Raw genomic sequence first — 20,063 nt, 5'->3', positions numbered from 1 at the left:
AGCTACAAAGGAGCAGGAGCAGCAAAAGGGCCTGAGCACACGTGAACATCTCTGTTTGTCTGAGAGTACCTGACTGATGCCCTTGTGTTACTAATTGTCCAGCAAAGAGAAGTCTCACCATCTTACTTGGACAGGAAGGACTGGGAAAACGCTGACATCCAGGATTCTACCAAGGGTACTTACTACTACTTTAGCTGTTTTTAAAAACCTGAAATGTTTGAATTATAAGTTTTTATGGGAAGAAATTTCTGCATTTCTACTATTTGAAATTACAATAGGAGAGCTAAGAACAACTCACACTGCATGTGCTGCGTAAGATGTAACTATGCTTATCATGCAGAATACATTAATAAATCAGAATAGCTCCTATAAATTTAGAGAAATAAGCAAGTTACTGATTCTGGAAATAATTTTCTTACAGGAAAATGTTTACTTTCAAAATGTGATAATAATTTTCTAATTCCATGAAAGAGATTAATATATCGATGCTATTAGTGCTTTTTAAGAAAGAGATTTCTGAACTTTTTGATACAACCTCCAGCTTGCTTACAATCTAAGGAGATATTAATGACAAGTATTCAAATATATGCCATTTTTCAAATATGTCTTTTTATGGTATATGTGACAAGCTTGACCTTAGTTCTCCTTACAGTGTATGAAAATGTACTTTTTCACAGAAGACAAGGCAAAAGAATTTTATATGGCTTAAAACTACTGTGTTGCAAAATCTAGAGATGCAAATTTAAATTTTCTTGATCGAACAGAAGAGCGTATTTGGTTTAGTTTTATTCTAATTTAAATTTTGTTTGGAAACGTGGATTATTTGTCGGTTTTGAAATGTCGGGATAGTTTTCAACATAAGGAGCTCATATTTTCCACTTTGTTATGCCACTCAGTTCACTGAATTTAGTGAGCTGACATTGGGGTTAAAACCATATAACAGCATGGAGAATCTGGTATTTACTTCCCTGTGTCTGAAATGTAAAAAACAATGTATTAAGTATCACAAACAAAATTATAAAAAATTAACTAAGCAATAGCAAAAATAGTCCATAACTTTGTGTTCTGTGGGCTTCATTTTCTGTTGTTTTTCTAGTAAATTTTTGTCCCCCTGGAAGTGAGGTAGCAGTCAGTTACCAATCATGCCCAGTTTCTGCATAATCTCTGCTGAACCCAGGTGTAAATGACTGAGAGCAAACTATGCTCAACTACCTGTGCCCAGCTGGTAGAAGATGATGCACTCACATGCATGGGGATGTTACTATGAGGACCCACTCTAACTATGAGAACACCATAACAGTCTGCAGGAATTGGGTCTATATTCCTATATTAGGCTGGCAAGCACCCAGTTTGGCTCCCACTTTACAGTGACTTAATTTGATTGATTTCAGATGTATGTATTCTGGATTTCTATTTGGGGACGAAAAAGCCTGGATCCCAATGTGCAAAGGGCATGCAAGGAATCAGGACAATAGGGGCTGTCTATGCAGGAAAATTAACTGGACTGATTTCTCAGAGTATATTGTGATCTGGAATACCTGTTATTTTATTTGCAGAATATGAGTGAATTTCTTAAGAGAAGTGATTATTGTAGAATAAACTCATTTCTAATACAGAACAAAGTGTACAGATGGGTAACTCCTGTGGAATTGCTTATCTCAGAATGATATTCTAATCAGTTTTTCCAAGCAGATGAACCCACAGGGCAGATGGCTTACCTCTTCTGTTCCTTGTCAGTTTAGCTGTATATGAATGCCCTAATGAGAAAACTAAATATATTTAGTGTGTAACCAGAAAAGTTTAAAATGGTAACAAATTTTTATCATTACTGAAGAACTGTGGCCCAAATGTGAAATAAAGTGGAATCTAAAAGCAGAATCAATCCTTTTTTATATTCCTTATCTAATTTTTTTTCCAGACTAGTAGGTTAACATCTATTTGGTGTTAATATATCAGAAGTCAGTGAGTTTTCAAGGATAAAAGGTTTGATATAGCAAGCCTTCAAAAATGTAATCATACCTGTTAAGATCAGGTAATTATAATGTCTCTAAAATCCTGTAATTTCTCTTCATTTCTATATAATATGAAATGTGCGGGTATGAGGCAAAGACTAAATCTTGAAATATAAAAGTATTCAGACTCATTACTCATTGTACATAGAAAACCCATTACCAAAATTATGAATTTATATATTTTAAACATGTTAAGATAATAAAAATATATAAATAAAAACAGTATAGTCACAAAAGGAGCATTGTAACATGAAAGTTACTGAAATTACCCAGATCTCAGAGGAATTTTCAATAGATCTTCTATCTTGCAGTCGTGATGCAAGAAGGATCTACAGAAGAGCTCCACAGCAGCCAACCATGTGAGAGCAAACTAAATGAGCATGCTGGTCCACTGGCTAACAGAAGCAGAAGGACAGTGGTGACAGGAGGTGGAGGCTACCTGGGATACAATCTGGGATGTGCTCTTGTTAGATCAGGAATTGCTGTTGTTCTGTTTGACGTACAGAAGCCTAAATGGGAAATTCCAAGTGGAGCAGATTTTTTCAAGGTATGTTGAAATTACATATTTAACAGCAGTGAAATAAAGTTCTACTACTTTTATGCACATTAGCAAGGCTTGCTCTTAAGGATTTTTGATAAAAGCATTTACTGAAAGGCCTTTAAGGACAATAAGAAGTCATGGTTAAAGGTCCTCACATGCATAAGTAACTGATTAAGTCCAAGTGGACAGTTCTCTCTGTCACCAGTGAAGTTCTGGAGTCCTGTGTTGGGAGGTACACATCCGTAGCTCACCTAGGTGAAGGAGGGAACAATGAAGTGACAAAGTTTACTGCTCAGGGAGATCATTTCGAGTAAAAAGGTGGGAGCAAGACAGGACAATAAAAATGATCCCAAATGTAGAATGACTGCCACACAGAGAATGATTGAGGAAACTGGGACTTTCCAGTCTGGGGAAGAGATGACTTGGGAGTGGGAGAGCTCTACAAACCATGAACGGCATTGAGATGGATAGGGATGGACTGTTCACTGTCCTTTCCAGTGGAAGAAGGAAGGGCCATCAGGTGAAATGAGGAGGAGTCAGTTCAACACAAAGAGAGATTGTTTTTTTCATGTAGTAGGTAAAAGGCACGCACAAAGCCTTGCCAAAAATTTACTTCCGTTGGAGATTACTAAATAGGTAAACTAAATTAGGCTGAAGTAATCTTCTGAATTAAAATACTTGGAGACTTCAAGAGTATTCTGGGGGAAAGTGTCACATATGCTTGCCCCGATCCTGCTCTTCTCAGAGCACCCATTTATGAGCACTGATTCCTTTTGATTCTTAGCAATTCAAGGAATTTATTGTATCTGTAAAAGAGGGAGAATGAGAGAGACCTCAAATATTTAACAGCTCACAGTCATGTATGGAGGACAGCATCCCCCACTACTCCCTGATGTGGGGAGCACCAGCTCCTTACAGCTGCTTCGCCACGCAGATGTGGGGGTCTGGGTGCACCTTCTGCATGCTCCTGTCACCTTGCACAAGTTCTAGTTGGGCAGAGAGAATCATTCAGCTGATCTTGTCTGAGCATTTAGTGTAAGAACTCTTTGACACCACCACGAGAACTAGAAAGTTGGTGGCAAAGTTGAAAGTGATACACAGGATCTTTGTCCCAGCAGCTGTCGAGGTGATGCCAGATTTTCTCCTCCTGGCTACATCACCATGTGGGACAGGCGGTGAGGGAGGCAAAGGGGGAAGCATGATACTGCTCTGCACAGCTGTGTGGTGGGCAGAATACCAGGCTAGGCAGATCTTTAGTCTCACCCAGGATGGTTGGTCTTAAGTTCAATTTCATAAACATCTTTTACAGAATATGGAAGAGAGATAAAGTATTATTGAGGAACCATTCAAAAACCATAAGCTCGATTGTTAATGATACAAATTCACATAATTTAAGATGATGGATCAATGGCAGTTTACATCTTCCAAATGAGATTCAAGAGATCTGACAAATGATCTTCTGAGAACAGTGTTTTTATAATTCAATTTAAAAAGAATAAATATTACAAAGTATAAGTGAATTACCGAGAAAATGGAACTATGGAGACCTAGTAAATAAAGTAATAAGTCACATCAGAGATCTGAGCCTTGATCAGTGATTTGAAGATTGTAAATATTGTTTATACTGGTTGGCCATTTTAGCGTTTGATTGAAGGTAGGAAGTGTAAGTCAGCCATATTTGTGAAACACTTTGACAGCCTCAGAAGAAGAAAGCTGAGAGTTAAAGACTGATTAGATTACCTCTTAATATTACCTCCAGCCATTTGTTTTGTGATTATTCTATAAATTTCTATAATATAAATAATATCCAATATTTTGAAATATAATTCTGAAAAGAAAGGTACTATATTTTTACTGATATCTGTATGTGTGGAGTATTATTCATACAGTATTACCTTCTATACAAAAATGCAATATAATGTCCTAAGCGCAGCAGAGCATTTGATAGTAGATGTAGCACATGTGTATTTAGTACAGTACAGTGTTCAGTAGTATATAGCATTTCATATAATGTGATTGTAATACACTAATCTATACTAACATAATGTTAAGTGTCTATAGTGTGTCCTCTGTTTTAATTTTGTACAAAACTGTAATTAAATTTGTCACGCAGTGCACCTGAAATAAAGGTTAGGTGGCAAAGAGACATTTGTCCAGATTGCACAAGTCAGATCTTAAGGTGCTAACAGATAAGGGGTTCTTTTATTTGGCAATTCCATGGCAAACAGCTGAACCCTTCCTACTGTGATTTATTGTCCCTGGGACTTGACTCTCCAGCCCTCAAGCATATGCTGCTCCCATTCAAGTCAAACAAGTTTTTCCAGCCTGCAGGCTGCAGGACTAAGTGTGAAAACACGCATTATAATTGAAGCCAACAAGAGTCATATTTGTTTTGCAATAAAATATTGACAAAATTCTTAGTCATGGATGTTTCTCCACATTTATAATGTTCTATTTAATGCTAGTTAAATATTGTAAAAAATAGATCAAAATTATTTTAGATTTTCCTTAATAGCCATAGTTAATACTAATTCTATAGAGAATGTAGTGAGCTCTACTAGTCAAAAATCCATTCTTTTCTCATTTTACAGGGTGATGTGAGGGATTATGATACGGTGTTCAAAGCATGTGAGGGGGTTGACTGTGTTTTTCATGTGGCTGCATGTGGAATGTCAGGATTAGAACAAGCAAGTACAATTTTCCTAACGTTTTCTTTCATTACTCTTGTGAAAGCAAAAGTTTGTCTGCATGTAGCAAAGAATGTAATTATATATCTATGTCAGACAGAAGTTAGTTGTAAAGGTCAAGTCATCCATACAGGCAACAAGGGAGGTACTTCTTAGATAACAAATGTCAAAGCATGAAACTAATGTACTACACAAAATACCCTAGAAAAATGAGATCATAGATTTAAGATGTTGGATAAGGAGGCATATCCTCTTTCTCTAATCTGAAGAAGTATGACAATATTGCTCTAGAACTAATGTTGATGTGTTTTCTTGTGAACTCGTAGTCATGAGGAAACAGATGAGCAACTCAATATAGTTATGCTAAATAACTGTGATATTCAGAGAGTGTTATCAAAAAGTCATGAAACTAATTTATTTCTAGGAACAGGACAGATTGCCACTGGAACAAGAATTTGTGAAAGATTTCAGGGAGCATAACCCCTGCCTGTAATTCCTGTTTCTATATCATGGTTATCTGGGGTGTTACAGAAAAGTGAAGCATTATCATTTCCTTTCAAATGCATTTTATCTTTCATTTTTCAACTTTATTTATTCATACACTGAACAAGACAATAAAAATGAGAACTGCTAGAAATCACTGTATGTCAGAAGGACAGATAACTGTAACACGTACATCACAAAAAGGTGACAGCTGTTCTAGATCTGGCAATTGTAAAAATTGTATTGTGTGACTTGTTCCATTAGTAAGATATTGTGCAAACTCTATTTCTAGCTTCAAAAGAAAGATCAGATTGAATCCATAAATGTCGGAGGCACAAAAGTAATAATTGATGGTATGTACCTACATTTTCTTTTTTTGCGTCTGATCCAAATCATTAATGAAAAAACCTTCTGGTTGGATGTTTCCTGTGTTGATTTCGGAGTACAGTGAGGCTCTTCTCTCCCTCCTTTCAGAGTATGATGTAAAGCTAGGTGTGCAGGTCCCATTAAATGGTAGATTTGCCACCGGTTTGAACTGGAGGTAGGTTTTCAACCTGGACTTCCTTCCTTGGCAGACCAAGTTAAACTCTCCTCCATGTACTGGTTATTTTTTCCTGTTACTCTATGTAATGGAGAAGTGTTATCCTCTTTCCTCATAGAAATAAAATGAGAGATATTGTACTATTTCTTGTGTTGTAAACATTGGTAACGGAAGCCATACATGTGCTAAGCATATTTAGCTATTATTTTATCACATTAATATAGAAAATTTTCTGTCCTTTCTGATCATCTGTCTAAACATGATCCTTTTTAATTATATACTGATTTTTAACTACTAATTCTAGAAAATGTTAGTAGATTTCTTTCTATATATTCAATTCCAGAAAGAACGTTTCAAAATGTATTGTGAATACCAAAGCTGTTTTCTCTTTGCTTTTCTCTCTCAAAAAAAAAAAAGGTGAAAAAAATCAAAAAGGCAAAAGCAGGTTTTATTTAGACCCATATTCATGCTGCCTGTGGGTTATTATTGAAAAAAGCAGAAATAATTAGAGTGAAATGGTAGGCAAGTAAAACTCTAAATGAGGTATAGGGAAGAGGTTGCCACATATTCCCTGCCTCTTACCCCAACCTCTGAACCCACAGGAACATGTCGTGTCAAATTTTCACAGACTCCCAACAAAGCAAGAATCTGGGAGGAGCATGAACCTGTTAATCTACATTTTAATAATAGATTTTATTAGTGTATTTTGTTCCAAATATTTACAACACAGTAATTGCATGCACTGTTTTCAAAATGAGCCAATGAGCCAACTGGACTGATTGCTCTGTAGGTTCTAAAATTTGCTGACTTTGAATATTAATTAACTTAAACTTTAGAAGTATTGTTAAATCAAAAGGAAATTCATGTTATTCAAGTTTGCAATGACATATAGGCAGCAGAATTTAGACATAATATCTTAACACCCAACTGGAATCCATAATTAAGACTTTGTTTTGTAATTAATATTGATTTCATTTGTATTTAAGGTACACTAACAGCATATGTTTCCTGCTAACATGTCATTTATCACTTATGAACAGCTTGAGACAAATGCAGTTTTGTCACACACCGGGGCGAGTTATCACATTTTCTTATACACCTTTACTTACCTGCACAGGCATCCATGAAGCTGTGGTGCAAGAAGCAATGCTGCTTACTGCTCACTGCTGGAGTAAGGGCAAAAATAATGGTCCACAGACAGGCTGCTCTCTGCAGTACTACCCCTACAGAAAGAAGCAGGGAGTTTTCAGTGCTATTTGATCTCAAGAAATGTTCTTACTCATCTTCTTTTTATTCAGTTTGTAAAATGAATGTGCTTTAAGAAATGTTTCTGAAGTAAAGGAGGAATTTTTTCCCCCCTGTCAAGATAATTCCTCTGTCCAGCTGATGACTACAATCCTGTGGTGATATGATAGTTGCAGATACCTAATTGTAAAACGTTTGGTGACCACAGTATGTAATATTTACATAACAGGTATTTGGGATGAAAAATTCCAGCTGAATGAACAAGAATATTATATTAAGTGATAAGGTAATGCTAAAATTAAAATACTCCTTTTTCTATAACTGTAATGTTTGTTTTCAAAAAGAGTTCATTTGTTGTTTTTCACTCTTTATTTTTGTTTTAAAATTCTTTATTTTGTATACCATTGTAGTCTGCAAACAAAGAAATATCCCTAGACTGATATATACCAGTACAGTGAATGTGGTATTTGGAGGGAATCCTATTGAAGAAGGAGATGAAGAAACTGTGCCATATTTTCCACTGGAAAAGGTACTTTGTTTGTGTGATGGCATGGCATTTACTGTGCTCTAAAGGACAGATTATGTGAAGGCTGTTCTGAGAGCAGAAGCTGTTTTACTGTAGATCGCATCAAATTCTATAAAATTACTTTTCATTAATAAAAATTGACCCATGATCAGTAAAGAAATACTCAAATCATAGTGGCTTTAATCTACTATAACTAGACAGATGTGGGATGATAAAATACCTAAAAATGACTAAGTGGAATGTGACATTTAATAAGAATATTTTAAGAGGAAGGGCTTTCAGAAGACCATCCACTATGTAAATACTGAATATTATGGCCCCTGTGAGCCTTTGCATTGAATAATATTGTTAAATAACAAATTCTGCATCTTTATCACAGGCAGTTTTGCTTCTTTGAAGTTCCCAAACCTTGCTTTCTTGCTGCAGGCCAAGTGGTAGTTACAGTCACCTCAGGGCTGCTCTGAAATACCGTTTTCTTCTTTGCTGTGATCATTTAGGAAATATTTTCTAGATGAAATCTGAAGCTAAATGCATTCTGGCCACTCTTCCCGTTTGTTCTTTACTGCTCCCAGCATACTGCCTGCAGTTAAAAGCTCTAATTTTAGAATGTACATCCTGTGTCCAGGAATCCTAAATGGGACTGACTACTACTCTGTTGGTGCCTCCCGAGATAGTTACTTGGATGTGTCAGTTTGTGCACAGCCTGCACAGCACCTCAGACTTGTGAGAAAACATTTTAGGAATTCCCAATTAGTTGCATGTGTCTGAGCCCTAATAATATATTTTCTCTAATGGCGATCATGTAATAGCAAGCAGCAGAGGTGGGGCATGGAGGGAGGTGGAGCAGGAGGATTAAGCCACCTGGGAGTAGAAAAATTTTCCATGGTGGGATTTTTAGGTATATTTTTCAATATGAAGTATCACAATACAAAATTCAACAGATATATAAATAGCCTCATGTGGATAAGTAATCACGAAACCAGCATGTGCTAACTCTGTCCAGGATCCTATTGTTTAAATGCACTTGGGTGCAATTTTTAAAGTTAAGGGTAAAAGATATAGCTGGGAGAGAATTGTTTATAACTTCCCAAATAGCTTCAATAAGAAATTGAAACATTTTTAGGAAAGTCTGAATTTTTAATTTCATATTTGACTTACTATTTAAAAAAACTTTTTTTCCAATTCAAAATGGATGTTTTTTCAAAATAAAATTATCTGACCCACCAGAAGATTTGGCTTAATATTAACTTTTTCAGTACATCCAGCACAAAAAGTGAGTTAAGTAAATACTAGTGGACTTAAATTCACTCTGAAACTAAACTTGTGCAACTAAAATGTAAGTCTGGTAAGTTTCTTTGTCAAAAATTAAGTATGTATTTGCTAAATCTTGTTATTTCTAGTTTGGTTTTACTTAGCTGATGTCTACAAGCTGGCTAGATTTAAATGTTATCGGACATAAACAGTACGTTTACCTTTACAAATGCAATAATGTGATTAAAATGTTGATCATATTCTGCCTTTCTTTATAGCAATTTAATCATTATTCTAGAACAAAGGCAATTGCAGACCAAATGGTTCTTGCTGCTAATGGAACTTTACTCAAAGGTACATATAAAACATTTGGGGTTTTCCTATCATTAGTAGTGCTAATGGATATTCCATTCTCTGGTTACTCATTTATCAATAAATAATACACTTTAAATTAACTGAAATAAGGATTAATTTATTTTGTTTGTTTCTACTCCTCTCTTCAGTGGATGATTAATTTTTTATGTGTATACCCAGACAGGTATGAGATGATATGCAAACAATAGATGGGAAAATTCAGAAAATTTAACCTTACTTCTTCAAATAATCTTCAAAGTTTATGAATTTTACAATAGATACAGAATTTGTGCTTTTATTCCCCATTCAATCTATCACTTCAAGCTTCTCTGATAATACCAATCTCTAAGCACTGTCCAATAGGTCATTCTCTTAATCCCTGAAGTCTTGCAGGTGTCTGGCAAGAATAATTGCAGTTTCTTAAACAGATTGGCAATATCATATCAGGGTCATGCATGAGTAGCTGTGGCTCAAAATCTATCTGTGTGTGGCAAGGAAAATATTTATCTTTGCTTTTACCATGCATATTTTGCTATTCCTACTGATTTCTCTCAACTGAAAAGTTGGCAAACATAAATTAGGTGGGGAGTCAATTTTAGCATCCTTGATTAACTACTGAGAAAATGCCTACCAGCTGTTACACTTGCCCACATAAAAGGTGTAATTGTGCCTATTCTCAGAAGTCAGAGGAGTCTACTTACTGATTCACATGTAGACCTTAAAGTATTCATTTTGATTTAAAATATTCTAATTTGAAAGCCTGTGTTGAAGAGACCTCTTCCATTCCTTTGTGATGCCATTGAGCTGCAAGCAAGCAAGGTGTCTAAATACAGAAAATTGAATGATCTTCTTCCAGTATTGCATGTGTCTACAATGATGGACAAATATGTACATTATAAACTTATATCTATAATAAATAGCAAAAGTCAGTCAAGCAGAAGGCATATCTGTAGGAAAGTTTGATTTATCCTGTCCCTGTTCAAACTCTGCCCTGGTCAGAGGGATTCAGTTTTTCAAGCTGCTAAGCTAGGGTCTTTCACTACTATTGAGCTTGATTTTATACGGAAATGAAAACAAGTTACTAGGAAGCAGAATCACATGGAATGGTCAGACTGATCCTTTCCTTCCACAGTGTAAAATTCAGACAATGTATATCAGCCATATGTTGATATCAAAGCTATCTGAAAATCACATTTTGTTTTCTCTCCAAGGAGGGGACAAGCTCCACACTTGTGTGCTTCGTCCACCAGGCATATATGGACCAGAAGAGCAGCATCACCTGCCACGAGTAGCCGTATGTGTTATGTAGTCAGCTCTGGAGGACACTGCAAGTAGTTGTAAGGGCATAACACAAGTGGAAGTATCTTGATTACAGTTCTTAACAATTCCTCCAGGAAGACTGTTGTGAACGTTTGCTGACAGATCAGATGGTGCAAGATAACAGATTACATGATATGAGCCCTGCAGAAATGGCAAGGATCAAGCTGTACTTTTAAGTGAAAAAATGCAAGGCTGAAATGTCATGATGGAGGAGCTAGGTTTGCATCCCTTAGTGTCAGCCAAACACTATAATGTCACCATATTTTACCACTGAGTATCAGTGCAACAGTCCTTGATTTATAAAACCACCAACTAGTTGTTTGGTTTTTTTCTTGTGACACGTTTCTTGTGCTGTAATTGTACTCAAATACAGCAAATAGTAAGTATGCAGGCTGAGCCAAAATGAATACATTATACTGCACAATAAAGGAATAATGTAGTTATTTCATATTTTCTGTTTCTACAGGTAAATATCCAGCGGAGACTATTTAACTTCAAGTTTGGAAATCACAAAGTTCAGATGAACTGGGTTCACATAGGAAATCTAGTACAAGCTCACTTACTAGCTGCTGAGGCTCTCACCTCTGAGAAAGGTTATGTAGCTGTAAGTAAACAATATTAACATTGTGTCTGTAGCTTTAGCTCTCAAATAGGTTTAATTTTTGACGTTCTGAGATCAAAGGTTCTCCAAAAGGTCATGTGCTAAATTCTCAAAAATGGTGTGTGGTTCAACAAGCGCATGGACAGTGCAAATGCAAATACATTCTGCTAATATTTTGATGCTTGGTTTTTTTTCTGGTTTGAAAATATATAATATCCTGATTGATTGGAAGAAATAGTATTTTTAACCAGGTTAATATTTTCACCTTCATACAAACTTGTATATTCTGTTATTCTTTTGAAAATAGATTCTGATTCTAGATGCATAACATAAAATTTAGAGCAACCATTCTGAGGCATTCCAGTTTTTCAGGGTTGAAAATTCCAAAGAGAGATGTACAAAATTAATGGACAATTTTAAAAGATTTTTCTTTTTCTTCTACTGGTCGTAATTACAACAACAATCTGAGGACTGTGAAGCATTACAGAACTGACAGTGTTGCAGCAGCTACTACATTCACAGCTCCTGAAGGTTCCAGCTTCATTTATATTGGTAGGAACATACAGACAACAGGTACAGATATGTCTGAACATCCTGCCATGTGCTGTCAACTAGTTAAGAGCTTGGAAACTATGCAGCTGTTTTAGAAGGACATAATGCCCAGACTCCCAGGGTCTGCTTGGGCACTCAGGTGTTCACAGTGCTCCCCGTTGGACAGGCTCCTCACCCAGAGCACAGCTGTCAAGGAAGTATTGCCTGCTGGAAGAAGGTAGACTGGAAGCCAAAAGTGGATTCAAGCACTGTGACATGTCCCACAGAATATATATACCAAATTTGTTTTCATCAGAAAATTAACCAGAGGTGGAACTTGACCTCAAAAAGCTGTGTTTATTAAATGCTGTCAGTGTTGCCAATTCTGTTGGACTCACAAAGGTAATTCTGTCCCCTGCACATCATGAAGAATCTAATGCTCTAACAGTAGAGTGACTACATAGTGAAATCAAGCTCCGATCTACATTACACCATGGTTAATCATGATTACCACCATGGGGTTACCCAAAAGCATGAGACATGTTTGAGATCACAGTGAAGTCCAGTGAAGGTAGTTTGTTGAGCTGATTTGTGTACATTCACCGTGTGCATGCTGGCATGTTATTCACGAAATCAAGAAAGGTAGGTATAAAAGAGAAAGAAAATGCCATCCTACGTATAGTGTTTTTCTAATTGTTTTTCTCTGCTTCTTTAACAGAGTGGTCAGGCCTATTACATACATGATGGTGAAAACGTCATATTTTCTGAATGGATAGTCCCTTTAGTATGTATTGCACACACGTTTAGCTCTCATGCACCGTATGGGCCCTAAACATATTGTTGACTAAAAGACCATACTAACTAAATGAAGTGCAGTGCACATTAATTACTGAATTATTTAACATTCTAACTGCGTATCTCAAAGTTCCACTGGCTTTAAGGGAAGTTTCAGATATGTGTAACTGTGGAGTTTGGCCCTTACTGTTTTGAGAGAATTTAGCTGAGAGGTATAGAACCTGCTGCAGAACAGTAGTATTTCTGTGAAGCAAGCTCACAGTGCATGAGAAGTTCTACTGTTAGCATCTGGCAAGCCTTTTATAACCATTATTTACTTCTTTGTTCTGGCATCAACTGCAACACAAAAGGGAAGGCCATTTAGAATGGTATCTTAAAAGCATAAAAGAGGCAACATTGTATTTTCATCAACATCAGGCTGGGATTGTAGGAGCATGCTGAAGTTTTGATCTTGCAATGCCAACACAGAAAAGTCTTCCAGGAAAATTACTGCAGTAGAACGATGGGCCTGTATCTAAATGTAGTTAAGTATTCCAGCCTCGGTCACTTGCCCCTTGGAAACAGCATTGTTTCCCCTTTACCATCCAGTTGCATTTGAAGGGTGGGAGGTGGGCATCGAAGAATGAGTAGTGGGCTTAATCACATTTCTTACTACCAGTATTGATAGGAAGATTAGCTGGAAAAAAGTTTAGATACATGTTTTTTAAACATTCATTTTTCCATTTTCATGCTTCATTGACACCCTCAATTTGGTACAAATTCTCTGTTACTCTTTCTTTTTATACCCCTTCTAGTTTGAAAAATTAGGCTACAGGAAACCCTGGATACGTATTCCAGTTCTCCTGGTTCATATAGCAGGTAAAAATAATAAAATACATACTTAATTATTGAGCTATTTATTTTTTAGATTTGTTTTCTTATTCCTATAAAGCTACATAATGGTTTTATAAAATGCAGGGACACAAATTGTAGGAATTATATAATTTAACATTATTCTAATTAATAATAATCATTTATGCCATTTGGCATTAATTATACCAGATAAAGTGTAAAGGCTATTCATAAACTGAGTCCATCTTTATAAATTAAATACTGCCTTCTACCACCTTAATTGCATTCTCTGATATCAATAGGAATTATAGGCTGTGCAATGTCAGCATTATCTCAGTTTATTATTATCCAGCTGTCTCATAAAGTACCTTTCTGTTTCACAGCCACTGTGATGGAGTATCTGCACCTGATACTACAGCCAGTTTTTAGCTTTACACCTTTATTGACAAGGAATGAGGTAAATATATAAAAAGAGAGAATGTTTACATATTTCTGACCAAAATTCTCGTGAAGTACATGATGCAGACAGGATGTCCCTTTGGATGCAGACAGGATTGTCTGCAGTAGAGCTCTGTTTTTCTGCTCAGGGCATAGTCCAGTCAGGGCTTACACAGTCATTTTGTAGCCTGATTTTTCATGCCATACTGGCCACCAAAGTCATCAGAAATTAATTAATCCTTACTTGAAGAGTAGATGACCCAGAGAAACATCCTAGAGGTGCAAGACAGAGCGACTGACCCAGAGCTAGCACAGAGAGGAAAACAGCCACTACATTTCCAGCGAGCTGTCCTATGCTGTGGAACTACTTGTTAAAGGAAGGTGGTCCAAGAGTACAGAGCAAGAGTCTTGGGTCAAAGTGGCAGCAGTTATAATACCAGGCTAGCCAATAATTAGAAAGGCTACTAAAAATAATTCTAAATTGGAATGAAAAGTCAATTTTCTGGAAAAAAAAAAAAAAAAAAAAAAACAACCAACAACAAAAAAACCCAAACAAATAAAACCCAAAAAAACAACAACCAACGAACCAAAACCCAACTTCTGGACAAATTAATTTTGATCTAACATGTTTTTGTACAATATTATGATTTATAATAGAAGCCAAAATGCTTTAACTAATCTATCATCTAGTCTCTTACTATACTGTAGCATGTAACACAATAGGACACTGAAGGGACTGAATGGATCTCATAAACTACTGCTGAAGCTTTTTGGTTCTTCCACAATTTATCTATCTGGTTTAATACTTACTTCTACATTAGTTCTATATCTGAAGCAGAAATCGAGACTATGCAACTTAAGCACTTTCACAGGTACCATGCATTCACAGGTGGAGGATATAACCTCTTCAAGAAAAGTACATGTTTTCCACTCCTTAGATAATGCATTTCTGCAAAGTTGAGAAGCCACACCACGCTCCTCCAATGCATTCATCCAGTTCCCTTGTGCATTTCTCTGTACAGAAGAGCCGGTCTGAGGGAGTTGTGCTGATCTGTTGCAGGGGATTTCCTTGGTTCTTTATTCTCACATTCACAAGTGAGAAATCAGTATCATAAACTCCTGCATCCAGTCCTCTGAGCTTTGGCTCTTTACCTGTCAAGCTACATCACTTATTCTGTTAGCTCTGGACAGAATTCAGCTCCAAAATGTATACATTTTTGCATGTCTGTCTTTAGGCATGTTTTTAATTCCACTGTAATATCGTTATTGACGTATTTTCATCCCATTCTAGAAAATCAGATATTAAATTCACTTCTCTTGACTGTCCTTTTGGATTTTAGGTGTGGAACGTTACTGTAACTCACACTTTCCGAATAGACAAGGCACGAAATCAACTTGGTTACAAACCAAAGAAATTCTCATTGGCTGATTCTGTGGATCATTATCTTAAAACGAGACCTACTTGCCAAGAAGATCACATGTTCCTTAAAATGGTGTTTGCTTTTGGTGTTTTGTTAAGTTTGATCATTCTTTCTTTCTTCTAAAATCAAATAACAACCCACCTGTTCCAGAAAACCTAATTTTGTTTGAGTATTAATGATCTGGTCATAGTACATTCCTCAGTCACTACAGACTTTATTGTTCTTATGACAACATCTCTCTGATCTCATTTTAAAAAACAAACACACACAAAAGTGAAAACACAGGACGCATTAAGGATTGTTCCCAAAGGACAATGCTGTGTCACAAAATCAAAGGAGTTCACCACTAACAGATGCAGGAATAGTTTTAATGGATCTTTGTTAATGGATTGCTTCATGGTGAGAAGGATTTTCTAAAAATGATCATTCAGGAGAGTAAGAAATTGGAAGAAGAGGAACCGTTGTAGAACTGCAGTGCTGTAACAAGTCCAGTAGCTCCAATGAAGAAAAGGTTGACTAAACAATTGCTCTGATGAAGTTGCTGCTACAGCTACTGTATGTGAGTATGAGGAATTATGAAGACCTGGGAAATAGTACAAAAAATATGAAAATAAATATTTATAAATAACAGGTGGTGAGAGGGCTGAAAGCCGTATTTATTGTAAAATAGTTTGTGTTCAAAAGCCTTGTAAAAATGTAATAAGTGACATTCTGTGTGTTTGTAAATCAAATAGTATCCTTTCAATGCAATAATAAATAATAACTGCACCAAATACTGGTTTTAAGGAGTCTGTGGGGAGGGGGAGGGAGGGCACATAAGCCCTCAGAGTTCAGCAAGCTGTTACTGCTACCTTGCCCTGTAATGAAGCCAGGTCACACTATCTGTAATCCTGTACCGGTGCTGGCACGCTCTGTGCGTTCAGCGAATTGCCAGTTTGGGGTGAGCAGGCAAGCCAAGCGCTAAGACCCGAGTGAGGATCCAACCTCACTCTTTTCGCCCTTAAGACTTACGTTAGTTGTTTGGGTGGATTGTACTACCTGAGCCACACGTGCTACACGTGTACTACATGTACACCTACCATGTGTAGCCCAAATGAATTGTCACAAGTTTACCTGTCGCCAGGATTTTCTCAGGGACCGGCTTTGCTCTCCCCAGGGAGCAGCTGCTCCCTCTCTGGCACCCCACATGGATCAGGAGAGCTGGACTTGCCAGGGTGGGTCACAGAAGAGAGTGACGGAAAAGCTCTGCCATCTGATTATCTCCACTCTGTATTCATCTTGCCTTTTTGTTAGTGTTTTACAGGATTTTTTTTGACCAGTACGTTTATGGACACTCTCATTGTATCCTTAAATTTACAGGGTTCACAGGACAGCTTACAGCAACCCCACAAGAATAAAATGTTACAGGTAAAATACAGTATACAGTGACAAGAAAAGGTGTGAGCAACGACAATTGCCACTGCAGCTTATGTGAGCAAAAATTTGTTTCACTCTGGTTTTTTTCTTTTCTTTAAACAAATAGTTCTGTGTGCAGTGGAAGCAGTAAAGCCTGGTCTCTTATGGATTTGGATTGTCCTTGTCCATACAAACTGAGCTCACACTGTACATCTTCCTTTAGCAGGGGCACTACTCAGCCCTCTCCCCTATTCCTGACTGCCTGTTGTCAGGAAACTTAAAGAAACTCAGTATATATGAGACCTTTTTCCAAGTTTGATTAAAACCGGTTAAGTTCACAATTTATCAATATAGAGCAGCTGACTGACAGACGAGCAAGCACTGCAGGAGGTACTGCGTAAGCCTTGTTTCTCTAGAAATGCAGAATAGAAAATCACAAGTGTAAAGTTACTTCCCAGTGTGAGCATTTTAACTATATGCAAACATGTAATTTGCTTTTAAATTAGTTATTTATGAATCTTTCATATATTGCTTTTATTAGACTAATAGCTCAGGACTGCATCCTGGATTACACCAACACTTTTCAGAAGAGACATCGGGCAGTTGACTGCAGCCCAGTGAGAAGTGCAGGCTGTGGCCTTTTTTTGACTATTCCTCAGTAAGGACTAACTGAGGAATTTTCTGGCTTTGCGGTTGCGAGTCCCTGTGGAGTCCCACCACTCCAGCCCTGTAATGTCATACCTCTGATTTGTTATTTCAGGTAAGATGCTTTTTACATCACTGTTACAACAGTACCGGTTAAAGCTAACTGACTTTGTTCAATTGATTTATCGTTATTAAAAATCCAGTATTTGAAGTTTTAAGACAACTTGTAGTATCAGTTTGGAATAGCTAGCTGTCTTATTTCTGTCAGTCTTTACTGAGTCTTAGTTTAAGCTGGCTATTGTTTGAGTTACTCATGCTCTGACATAATTGTAAGTGTGTCTTTAAATGATTAAAATTTAATATGAACATTCAGACATGGCACAGCTATAGTGGAAGAGGTAAACGTGTTCACAGTTTAATTTTTGCCTGGGATGGGTAACTGAAATTCTGCAGCTTCTGACCCTTTTCACATCTTCCCAGGCACAAGTGACCACAGAGCTGAACAGAGACCCGCGGGCAGGGACCTTAGTGCCTGTTTGTTTATGGTTCTGTTTCCTCTTCGGGGATTCCTGCTGGGTTGCAGGTGTTTCTGATGCTCTGTGTTGTTCTGAGCCATGTCCTGCCACCGACTATCCAACCGGTAATCAAGAGATGGTGTTTTTTTCCCGAACAAGCTGCTCAACAGGTATCTCAGTGTGGACGGAGCCCCAGCCACTGACAGGATGCTTTCATGCAGTGGTCACAGCAGTATGAAGACACATGGAGGTAAGAGCCACCATAGGATGCTGTAGGGTCCAGGGATGCTGTGGGGTCCCCAGGGATGCTGTGGGCTGCAGGGATCCTGTGGGGTCCAGGAATTCTGTGGGGTCCCCAGAGATGCTGTGGGATGAGCAGAATCGCAGGGACGCTGTGGGGTCCCCAGGGATGCTGTGGGATGAGCAGAATCCCAGGGATGCTGTGGGGTCCCCAGGGATGCTGTGGGCTCCAGGAATGCCGTGGGGTCCCCAGGGATGCTGTGGGCTCCAGGAATGCCTTGGGGTCCCCAGGGATGCTGTGGGGTCCCCAGGGATGCTGTGGGCTCCAGGGATGCTGTGGGGTACCCAGGGATACTGTGGGATGGGCAGAATCCCAGGAAGGTTGTGGGATCCCAAAGATGCTGCAGGATGAGTGGGACCGCGGGGGGCTGCGGGGACCCCGGGGGGACTGTGGGAGCCCGGGGGTGCCGTGGGGTGCCAGCGGTGCTGCGGGATGAGTGGGGCCCCGGGGAGGCTGCGCTGCGGGCCCCCAAGGAGCCCGGTGCAGCCCATGTGCGGGGCAGGCGGGGGTTGGCGGGGGCGATCGCCGGGCCGGGACAGGTCTCTGCCTCTGCGGTGCGGCGGGACGTCCCGGTGCCGCTTCCCGCCGCCCGGCCCGGCCGGTCCCCGCAGCGCGCACCGCCACGGCGCCCAACGGCCGCAAGGGGCCCGGCCGGCGGAGCGGAGCCCGAGCTGCCCTGGCGCCCGGCCCCGCGCTGCCCTGGCACCGCGCTGGCCCTGGCACATTTGCAAGTGAGATGCAGAGAATACCTGGAGGAGCTCGGGTGACTTTTAATCTTTCATTGCGGCACAGGGAAGGGATGCGGGTAACTAAGGCAATCGGTAGCTGCAGCCTCTAAAATGCCTTGTCCGTCAGGGATGAACCCTTGACCGTTGTTGTATGGTCGGGGAAGAACCTCCACGTTTAAGAAATAAATGATTCACTGTTACTTTTTTCTTAATATACTGACCGACCCTTTCTGTCACATAGCAATTCTTTCATTCTAGTTCCCCTGGAAAGTGAGGGATTTGATAGCCTTGTTCTCTGATACACCTTCTAAAGATACAAAGTAAGTATCAGGCATTCCTCTTTCCCTCTGAAATCCTCACGTATCTCAACCCCATCGCTGCCAAGGATAAAAACACAGTGTGTTCTTAACTTACATTCAGCTGCCGCTACTTAGAAAGGGGTTGAAAATACCACTTTTCTCAGATGCGTCTGTCTTTGTGGTACACCGGGGACAAGTGGAAGAAGCATTAAAAATTTCTTTGCTCTAGGGGAAGTTTTGTTCGGCTGCTGTTCTGCTTGGCCCTGCTTGCTTGTTTTTTAAGCACAGAAACTTAAATGCAATTTGTTCATCATTAGTGTTTTCCTGACGGTTCAAGATTTCAAATTCAGGTATGGGCCTACATCACTTGTGACACAAACCAGAATGAACTGAACTAAGACCACGAGATGCATTTCACATAGGCAGCAAATTCTCTTCCACTAATAAAAAATTATGGTCTGTACTGTTATTCTAATTTTGACCCATTTGTGGAAAACATTTGAATTCATGGCAGTAGGGAATTTTTTTTTTTTTTAGCTTTTCTTGATTATTTTGGATAGCATCTGCAAATAAATATTTAGTCCAAAACATGCAACCTTTGTT

The 20,063-nt window shown here is 38.5% G+C and overlaps 1 protein-coding gene across 1 annotated transcript; it reads left to right on the top strand.

Annotated features, from left to right (window-relative positions):
* LOC141930333 (putative short-chain dehydrogenase/reductase family 42E member 2) lies at window positions 1-15,700 on the top strand. Its single transcript, XM_074841027.1, has 12 exons — window positions 1-175; window positions 2,324-2,559; window positions 5,145-5,240; window positions 6,016-6,076; window positions 7,920-8,038; window positions 9,565-9,640; window positions 10,852-10,934; window positions 11,427-11,564; window positions 12,811-12,876; window positions 13,682-13,745; window positions 14,102-14,175; window positions 15,497-15,700. Exons 2-12 carry the CDS (start codon window positions 2,329-2,331, stop codon window positions 15,698-15,700), a joined length of 1,212 nt encoding a protein of 403 aa, XP_074697128.1. The 5' UTR covers window positions 1-175; window positions 2,324-2,328.
* The last annotated feature ends 4,363 nt before the right edge of the window (window positions 15,701-20,063 follow it).

The sequence above is a fragment of the Strix aluco genome, chromosome 15, assembly GCF_031877795.1.
Source record: "Strix aluco isolate bStrAlu1 chromosome 15, bStrAlu1.hap1, whole genome shotgun sequence".
In the NCBI taxonomy this organism is placed as follows: domain Eukaryota; kingdom Metazoa; phylum Chordata; class Aves; order Strigiformes; family Strigidae; genus Strix; species Strix aluco.
The sequence above is the reverse complement of the archived record's forward strand: the minus strand, read 5'-3'. Positions and strand labels throughout refer to the sequence as shown.